Source organism: Glycine soja, chromosome 16 (genome assembly GCF_004193775.1).
Source record: "Glycine soja cultivar W05 chromosome 16, ASM419377v2, whole genome shotgun sequence".
NCBI classification, from domain to species: Eukaryota; Viridiplantae; Streptophyta; class Magnoliopsida; order Fabales; family Fabaceae; genus Glycine; species Glycine soja.
Window position 1 is genome coordinate 35,496,188 of NC_041017.1, and position 11,069 is coordinate 35,507,256.

The 11,069-nt window shown below is 31.2% G+C and overlaps 1 protein-coding gene across 1 annotated transcript; it reads right to left on the reverse strand.

Annotated features, from left to right (window-relative positions):
* Nucleotides 1-6,146: 6,146 nt before the first annotated feature.
* LOC114390346 (receptor-like protein EIX2) lies at nt 6,147-8,997 on the reverse strand. Its single transcript, XM_028351051.1, has one exon. The coding sequence runs from the start codon at nt 8,945-8,947 to the stop codon at nt 6,242-6,244; it is 2,706 nt and encodes a 901-aa protein (XP_028206852.1). The 5' UTR covers nt 8,948-8,997; the 3' UTR covers nt 6,147-6,241.
* Nucleotides 8,998-11,069: the final 2,072 nt, after the last annotated feature.

Genomic DNA, 11,069 nt, shown 5'->3' on the forward strand with positions numbered 1-11,069 from the left:
GTTGTCAAATATAATAGGGATGGTTGGGATGATGTTGCAGCTGCCGGTTTGTTGTTGAGGGAAAATGTACTTTTTGAAGAAAATAAAATTATGTTTTCAATTCATGATATATATTTGACTTTTGTATTTGAATTTTGACAATTTTTTTCTTCAGAGAAAATCTCTAATATTTAAAAAATTGTTTTAAATTATCATCGTTAAATAATGATATACCTGTTAAATATTCGATAACACAAAATTGATTTATAGTAAGTAAAAAACTGTCAATATTCATTTGAAACTTAGTCTTCCACCCGTCTCAAGCTCTCCACATGAACCCTAAGCTCTAGATAAAAATAAATAAATAACCACGAGAAATAATATATAACTCTTTAGTGGACAATTGGTGTTCTTTTGTGCATTCAGTTGAAGGAAGTTCCCAGAATGGTAGAAAGCAAGGGACAGATGAAACGGTCACAGCTAAGAATAGTGCATCTTATATCGGGAAGAGATTGTTAGAAAGTTTGGTTGCAGTTGCAGGGCTTCTAATTTGGCTTTCATGAGCTTAACTCAAATATTACCTATATATATTATCATTTTCATATCACGTTGAAATGTAAACCATTGATAACTGCTAAATAATTCTATTTTGATAATAGAAAATAAGGTAAAATTATCTTTAAAAATAATTATTTAGCAGTTATTTGCGCTTAAATATTAAAAAATTGATGTTTTGTTGAATTTTGGCTGCAGATATAAAAACTCGAGATATAACAAGCAAAAAAGCCAGAAAAATTGAAGAAAAGAAGAAAATTTGTAGTAGGCCCAGTCCAATACGTGCGCTTAGCGCGCGTCACGCGCTAAGCGAGCCAGGAAGCACACGCGCTAAGCCTGTAACGCGCGCGCTAAGACCGCGATCCAATAGAAGCACGCGCTAAGCCTGCAACACGCGTGCTAAGCGCGTGATCTATAGGCGCTGAACGAGGGGGTGTTGCGCTAAGCGCTCCTACGAAGACCCAAAACCCACCTCAACAGCTATAAATAGAGAGCCAGTAACCCTTAGTTAGGGTCTAACAGGCCTAGAAGTCAAAGCGATGTATGATGTACTCTTCACTATTTATCAATGCAATACCAGTTTTTCTTTCCTATTGTCTTTTTTGTTTTTGTCTTGCATACTCATCTCTATATTCTGTTAGGGGTTAGATGCTCGGGAGATTCTAAATAAGATTTAAAGAAGATATGCATGCATTAGTTTTAGGGGTTAGACGCTCGGGAGAGGATAACTTCTAATAGAATAAGAAGAAAAAATATCATAATAAAATTATTGCTAGGCATAGAGTGATTGCATTATGCCCATGCGTCAAAGTAAACGTCTAGAATTAGAACTTCATTCATTTTATATATTGAGTCTTTGCAAAGACATTTGGGGGGATAGGTACGTAAAATAGGCTTGTCATCGTGAGACATTAGGGGCAAGTAAATGAATAAATGCGTGTAGGATAGGATCACCTCAATTGGTAAAGAAAAATCATAAACTCATACATTCTAGGCAGGTTAGGCAAGTCAGTTCTCAATATTATCTTATCTTAAATTTTTCTTTTTTATCTTTAATTCTCTTTATCTTTTCCTTGATCTTCTAATTTTATCTTTAAATATTTTATCTTTTCTTTATCTTATTTTCTATCTTTCTTTATCTGTTATTTTAAATTTATTATCTTTTGCTTTTAAATTGAATTTTCATTAATCTAAATATAAACAAAGTAACTGTGGATTTGACACTCGGATTTCCGAATACTTTATTTGTGACAATTTTGTGCACTTGCCAACGAGACAACAACCATTGATGAGTTGATAGGGTAAAAATATTTACAGTCTTGAGTGTATTAAATCTCTGACATATTGACAATTATGTACATTCTCATTGGAGATTTGTTTTATGTTTTTAATACTAACCTAGAGTCTACAGATCAAAGTTGCTGAAAATTATGTTCATTCTCATTCTTGGCGCTGTTAGTCTAGTGTGAAAACGGACAAATTCAGTTTCCTGTTATATATGGCACTGTATATAAAAAGGAGACAAAAAAAGGTAGAATTTGATTATGGCTAATTTCACCCATTATATTTATTACAAGAAAACCTTTAGATAGAAATTATTTTTTTGTACTTTTAGCTTGGTCGTAAACATTAAAATTACATCACGCACACACACATAAAAGGCAAATCAAATTATTTTATATCCCTAAATTTTATGAGGGAGGATGCTATAAATATTAACAATACATCTCTCACACACCAAGACAACTAAAATTATATCACTTAATTGAGGTGGGGATAGTTTTGAAGAAAAAAAATAGTAGGTGTGGTTGTGTAGGTGTGTTTTTTTGTTGAGAAAATCTTTATATAATTATGAGCTATGATAAAATAAAAAATCCATGATGAGTTCCGTATTTAAAAATCGTTGTAGAATTATAGGGTTGATTAAAATGAAACGTATTTGTCATTGAGTGTATATTAAAATGAAACGTACATTACAGTAAATAAAACATTTAAACTTTCATTTTAATATAGAATTTTTCTAAATTGTTATGATGCATGATTAAACTTTAATCATGGAGTACACGTTTTTGCCTTATATAAGTAACATGGTTTAACGTGATTTGTTTATTATTTATCTTTTCTTCTAGTTGTGTTCATTGTTGTTTGAAAATTTTCTTTAATATTTTGTTGTTTGGACAATCACTTACTTACACCTTATGAAATTCACGAATTGGTTTGGAGGCCTGACTATCAAATTTCATCTCGCATCAGATTAAACATCGCGTTACTATACCATATAGTTATATGTGATTTTTTTCCCATGCAATGTTATATTATGTGATTATTTTCCCATTCAATGTTATATTTAGCTACACATTAAAATTAATTTTATACAAAAAAAATGCATATAGGTTGTTTTTAGTGAATCAAATTCTTTTTTAATTCAAATAGGGACATTAGTTTTCGTATCCGTTAAGAATAATTGATACCTAATTTAAATAATTGTATTAAATTCTAATTATAAAAAAAAATTCAGTATTTATTATCATAAAAATATTTAACAATTTAATCATTAATTTCGTATGATAATTGATACTTGACAACTAATATTTATTGCACTTAATTTCATTTGATAATAACTGATATTTCTGCAATCGCGTATCATTTGTGGCAAAACGAACATCCAATATCATTGGAGAACAATGTTGATGTAACGATTAATTCATTGAGAATCACATGAATGCATTAAATTCAGGATATTAAATTTACAAATAATTTTATGTTTTTCAATTATATTTTAACAATAATTAAGAAATAAATCTAAATCGTTCTACATTTACATTTGTTTATAGGTATTTGGGATATTGGAGATGCTATATGCGAATCTAAATTTTGCTTAACACAAATGTGGTATGCAAGAAAAAATCACATTGAAATATTTTTATCTGCCACTTCAAATTTTAAAAGATTTGTTTCAAAATAAGGATATGAAGAACAAATTATTGATTTTAGAGAACATTTCCTCCATGATGTTTTCCTTTCCTTTAGGTGAAAAACAAATAGACATTTCCAAAAATAATGAAAGTGCATCTTATATAATGTTGTTTATATAGAGAAGTCTTTGAAAATATAAGTTAAGTACTATTACTACAAACTATTCTGTATCATATATCTCTTATATATTTTGATATAAAACATTTATTAATTTTTTATTTATTTCTTAGTAACATGTACATGAAAGTCAAACCAAACCGAATCGAGGATTTATGTGGCATTTAACTTTTATCACTTTTTGCCCTAAAAGATCACACTCTAATCATGTATAAAAAATTTGTGGCGTACAAGAAAACTCTTCTATTTGGGGACAGTCGATCTTTAATTGAACCTCTTTTGGCAAATGGAACTAGCTTTGGATTATCATGTGACAAAAAATTACTTTGCTAACCATTATTTTATTTTAATTTACCCTATAGAACTTATTAAATGAAAATTTGGTGTCATTAAACTTCAATTTTTAACAATTATTTAATCAATCCTTTTGTTAAACTTTTGTTATGTACAAAAGTTCAACATTTAAAAAAAATCAAGTCTTCTATTTCATCATATCCCAATCCATAATTAATATTAAATTATCAATTTTTCAATATTCAAACTAAAAATAATGCAAAAGAAAATTGTCTTCTAAACCATAGCTCACACCATCAAGTCCATCTCAAGGTTTTCCATTTGTTCATCTTGAACCTTTGGACACTCCACAAAGTCCAACCATGTCATGGTCTGACTTCTTTAACTTGAACCATAGGTCACTGCATTACCTTCATATCAAGTTCCCTGTCATGGACAACAAATGGTGCCAGTTAAGTCAAGCATGGAAAAAATATATAATTGATGAATACATCAATAATTATAGGAAAAGGGTGTACTTTAATATTTCGGTTAAAAAATCTATATAAAAACAGAGTATTTAGTTCCAATCCAACTATTTAATTTTGATCAATTTTTCAATTCACAAAATAATATTCTCTTATATATGAAAAAAAGACTAAATTTAATTTTCATCAATTGAAAAGGTTGTTTGTGTCATCTATTTCTAATTGTATTCAAACCTAAATATGATTTTCTTTATCATATAAAAATTAATTATTGATATAAAAAGAAGTGGTGAAAAAGAATTTAACTTTTTTCTATAAAAAATAGTATCATATTTTGTATTTTTTAATAAGTTATCAACTTAAATAATAGGAGAAACATAATTTTTATTTTCATTTTACTTTTTAAATAATTGTAAGTGCCAAATTTAAACAATCATAAAAATACTCACGTTCAATATAATATTCTAAAAAAAATATTTTTACCATAACTTAAACAATCGTCTACAAAGAAATATATTTTATTCTTGTTCCAAATACTAAAATAAGAAACATTTTATTTTAATTTACAGTATAGGATTTCTTAAATCAATGAAATTTTTATTTTAAGAAATATTAATAATTTTTTTAAAACTTTGAATAGTTTACAGCAAAGGTAATTAAATTCGACTTAATTAGTCTTAAAATTTTAACTATTATTTAAATCAATTAATCCTTTCATTAAACCTGAACATGTTAAGTAAATAACAAAATGTCTTGCCTTATAAAATTCAAATATTCTATTAGTTGCAGTTTGAACCCATAATTAATTTTAAAATATCAAATGAAAAATATAGTGAACAATAAAATTTTTTAAAAAATCATAAATAACATAATTTTATACACTTCAATGAAAATTATTTTCTTTTTACTTTTTTAATGAATTTCCTCACCAGTTAACATTTGGCTAATAATAATGGACAGTGAAGCTACGTTTCTTATACTCGACAAAATTTAATTATTTCTACTGATCCTTTTGGTCAAGCTACTATTGTATAATATAAATATATATATATATATATATATATATATATATATATATATATTAATTTTTCCTTTTGGAAAAAATTAACAAATATCTTTTACATTATGCTGGATATTTTTAATTTAATTAAAAATTTAAAATACAACATAAATGTTATTTACAACAAAAGGAAAGATAAATTTAAAGTATAATAAATGATATCATGGTTAGAAAGAGATAAATAAATTGAAGTTGTCTGAATTATATGAATTGTTGTATGAGTAGTGTCATATTTTAGCTTGGTCGTAAACATTAACGTTAAATCACGCACACACACATAAAAGGCAAATCAAATTATTTTATATCCCTAAATTTTATGAGGAAGGATGCTATAAATATTAACAATACATCTCACACACACAAAGACATCAAAAATTATATCACTAAGTTTTATGATGTGTTACGGTTTGCTTTAAAATATGGTACAAGGTTTATCAGAGACCGGCTTATAAGTAAAAATTAAATTTATCATAAAGGGAGTAAAATGGAAAATAATTAATTTCTTAATTAGAATTAAATTAGAATAAGCTGTGCAGATCTTATAATTTTTGTTCACTAATTCGCCCACCACATAATGTTTTAATTTTTCCAACTTTGTATAATCTAAAAAGTATAAAAATGAAGATTACGACTTTCAGCCTCCAGTTCATTATAATGGAAGAAGTGAGTAAATGTTGATGCGATATCGGTAGCCCATATGAACATGTACATAGTATGGTAAACCTTTTCACATTTTTAATGTCTAGAATAACACGTTGTAATGTCTCTCACTCCTAACAGTTAACATGTAAACTCACAATTTCCCAAGTAACCTTCTTACCTTCAAAACTATTATCACATAAATCAGATCTCTCAAGTGGTCAAGATAATGAAAATAAGCACGCCTCCAAGTTCTGTTGAAGAAAACAACACTGCAAAAACCCCAAAATCCTGCTGCAAATCCAACTCCCATACCGATATCAAACTCTGATGTTCCAAAGAAATTACCATCACCGTGTCCAACAGAAGCACTCTCTGTCAACTCTTCCTTGTCTGTGCAATTTTTTGTTACAGGAGGACCACAAAGCTCAGGATTTCCAGTGTAGCTAAGTTCTTCAAAGCTCTGAAGTTGGGTGCTCGTGGGAATTCTGCCTGATAAGTTGTTGTATGATAGATTCAGGACACTGAGGAAGGACAAATCAGATAAGCTTTGAGGGATTTGACCTGAAATGTTGTTTAGTGAGAGATCAAGGGATTCTAACAATTTCATTTTTCCCATGTCATTTGGTATCCCTCCAGACAGATGATTTCTAGACAAGTTCAAAAACCGCAAAGCAGATAGCTTGGAAATTTCAGATGGAATTGCTCCAGACAGCTTATTACTTGAAAGATCAATCATTCTCACCAATATCAGATTGTCTCTGTACTCTAACTCATCTCCTTTGGGAACTAAGACAAGAGTTTCCTTGTAGTGGTTATAACTGAAGTCAGAGCCATATGAATAACTTAAAGGGTTGGCAAAGAAGTCATCTTCACCAGCCATTGTCTTCATGTCATTCAAACAATTTGGAATGGATCCTGACAGGCTGTTATTGCCAAGATCCAGCACTATAAGGGAAGAAAGTTGACAAATCTTTTCAGTAATGCTGCCATTGAAATTGTTGGATCTTAGACGAAGAACCATTAGATATTGCATTTCCCACATCCAATCTGGTATTGCGTCAGAAAGTTGGTTATTGCCCATGTCAATGAATTTCATTGTAGAGCAATTTTGCAGTGTTGAAGGAATATATCCAGAGAAGCGGTTGTCGTCTAACAACAAAGACTCAAGTTGAGATAGATACCCCATGGAGTTTGGAATAACACCAGACAAATTGTTACTACCCAAGTTCAAATGCACCAATGCTTGCCAATGCACCCAACAGTGACCAAGATCACCATATAAGACATTATTTGAAAAATCAAGCACACTTAACTTATTAGTAGCATTTTCCTTTCCACATAAAAAGGGAGAAATTGTTCCGCAAATTGAGTTATTGGCAACATTCAGCACTTCAAAATTTGCAGACACACTTGGCAATGTACCCTTGAACAAATTAGAACTCAAATTTATGACGCTGGAATTGAGAAAGATGTTAGATAGGTCTCCACTTAACAGATTGTTCGACAGATCCAGGAATTCAATTTTCAAAGTCCAATTCCAAAACCAACTTGGAACCAAGTCTGCGATACCTGCCTTAGACATTGTCAAAACCTTCACAGAACTTTGCCTTTTTAGCCATTCTGGAAACTTAGGACCTATTCCAAAGGAGCTCAGTAAAACATATTCAAGTTGAAAAGGAGGAACCCATCCAGAGTTGACACTGAGGAACAAGTTTGTCCAAGACAAACGTAGTTCCTTTAATTTCAAAAGTTTTACAAAATTTGACTCTTTTATAGATCCTTCTAACAAATTAGATGAAAGGTCTAACATCACTAAATTTGAGAGAGTTCCAAGAGTTACAGGCATATCACCAGTCAAAGAATTAGTTCCAAGATTCAATACCTGCAGGTTTCTGAGGAACTCAAAACTCTTAGGAATGGTTCCATTCAGTCGGTTGTGAGCCAGGTTTAAAGTTCTCAAGGATGACAAGTTTGCAAATGGTGAGGGAATTGGACAAGTAAAGGTATTATTACTGAGATTTAGAACTTCAAGATGCTTAAGCTGGCCTAATGAATCTGGAAGTGACCCACTGAGCTGGTTGTTCTGCAGGTCTAGATTTTTTATGTTCTGAAGGCTTGATATTATTTGTGGAATTTGTCCCTGTAAAAGGTTACTGTGTAAATCAAGTTGGACAAGAGTTGTGCTGAGATTAAATAGCCATGAAGGGATTTGCTGATTGAGATTGTTAATTGAAAGATCAAGGACTTGGAGATGTGTGAAGTTGGTTTTTCCTTTTGGTGGTCCTAAGTTATCAATTTGACAGCTCTCCAAGTGTAGTTCTGAAAGAGATGGAAGTGCACTCAGTACTTGAAGCCAGTTACCTTGTTTATGAAGGTCTGAACCACTCAAATCAAGGTACTCTAAGGAAGATAGCCTTGATATCCAATTAAGGTTATCTATCTGAAGAGCATAATTGTATCCAAGATTAAGGTGCTGCAGGTTTGAGAGGTTTCCTAGTTGATGAGGGATTAATCCCATGAACCCACTTAAGCTAAGGTCCAAGTATCTCAGACTCTCCAATGAGCCTAGGAAGCTTGGTATTGGAGTAAGAACAAAATAATTTGAACTCAAGTCCAAACGATTCAAATATTTTAGTTCAAGCAAAGAAGGACTAATCTCTCCACTCAACTCCCTATAGGGAGAGCCCGCAGGTGTGTCAAGATTGATTTCCATGACTTTACCTGTGTTGTTGCAGTGAACCCCTGGCCATGTACAGCAATCCGATTTGTCAGACCACGATGAAAGCCTGTTTGAAGGGTCTGCTAGTCCATGCTTGAAGCTGAGGAGTGCATTCCTTTCCTTCTCACTGCAAGTCATATTGAGCCTTGCTGCCTTGCTTGCACTGAAGTGGAGAGTTGTTGCAGTGGACAATATGAAGAGAAGAACATGAGTTGCAAATAGCACTGCCATGAGGAAGAAGGAAGACGAAAAAGGTTGAATCCACAATTTTCTGGTTCACGGTTGGTATTTACTATTAACAATGCCTATATAGGATATATACCATAGAAGGGTTTGCATTTAAAATTTTATTCCACTAATGGTGGTGGTTGCAAAATGCACACATATGTAGAGGTATATATGTCTACAACGAGACATTTAGGATTAAAAGTGTCTAACTACACCACCATAATTTTGCTCTAGTTTATTTTATTTTGATTTAATTACCCTTTTAGTCCTTATAATTGTGATAATTTTTTTTAGTCCCGATAGTTTAAGACATTCATTTTGGTTCTTATATTTACAATTTTTTTTATCTTTTGGTCCTCGAGGGGAAGATTCAACTCACACATAAACATGAACAAAATTAATAAAAATAGGGAAGCAAGCTCAGGTACAAATGAAGTGTAATGGAGGTATGAGACAAAGCCACTACACATTCCATTATTCTTGAGTCTGCCACCGACCTCTGCAAGCTTAGCATTTGCCAATTGCCATGATGTAATCTCCTTCTTGACAGTCTCTCATCAAGTTGGAGTGGTATCACAGCATTGAACTAAGTTGATCGTTCCAATGGGATGATGGTTTTGATTGCTGCAGATAAAGTGTGTCATTGTGAGTTTCTGGTCCCATGAGTTAAACTACAAGGACTACAAAAAATATTGTCAGTAACTTTAAGGGTCAAAAGGATAATTAAACCTTTTATTTTTTTATTACTTTTTTTAACAACGGGTTATATATATGTAGCAGTTTATTCTAAACAATGGACTACATGTGAAATCTTTGAATTCTATGTAAGAAATGTTATTTCAAACTTCTCATCAGTCTTCATGTCAATGATGGCATGCTCCATTTGAATTCTATGTCTAATTAAGCTCTCGGTCTTCCGTTTTTGCAACTTTATTTCGTAGAAAGAAGCCAAATTTGAAGATACAACATTTGATACTATAACTGTTTGGTGTTTTGAAAATCTCACTGACATATTTCCAAATGTTACAAAAGAATTTGATTCAGTGGTTTTTACGAATTCCTTCCTAGCCTTTTTTACCAAGTCAGGGAATTTGCATTGTTGTGCATGATGGCTGCCACAAGGACCATTGTACCAACCCATTAGTGCAAGTGGTTTTTTCTTATGAGAATTGAGAAACAAATTATATATGTGTTTTATAAAGGGAATTCTATTATTTTTAATTTTGAACTTGTAATGTTTTTTGTTTCCCTCACAGAACAAGTGATGTGACTCTTGATCGACGCCATACGTACGCATACTTTGATGCTCTTTTTTCACACCACTTTCATCTTAATGGTATCTCAAGTTGACAATCATAAATTAAAATAGTTAACTATAGTCTAATTATCTTTTGGATTTTTTTTGAAGGACATGTGATTTACAAAGACTTCTTACAACTCTCAACCTTTGGAATTTCTCTATGCCTGGTTAACCCACAATTTCGGCGCCTGTTGCGGTTAGGAACATAGGCTAGCAAAAACACTAATCATTTCAAGAGAAATGTTAACACACTTTTCTAATATATTATTTTTTATATTAAAATTTATTAAAATAAAAAAATTATATGCTTATCCATGAACACTAAGCTCTAGACAAAAAAAAAAAAAAACCACGAGAAATAGTATATAACTCTTTAGTGGACAATTGGTGTTGTACAAAATTGAAATGATCCAGACTAAGTCAACAAACTGGTCTTCTTCATTGAACTCACAGTGAAACCACAGAATTTATTTTCATCTACTAGTTTCCTTCCCAATTCCCATGTTTTCTAAAACATAACACACTACAGAACCTTCTAATAAATTAAAACAAAAAAACCAATATTTTACATGTAGCACCACAACCTAACAATTTCTACCTACAACTTTTTCTATAGACTATAATATAATCTATCTCCACTCATTCATTCATCAAGATTGAGAAATGGATTCAAATGCTTGTCTACCACACTTGCTAGTGTTAGCAATAACATTGGTATTGGTTAGTCATGCA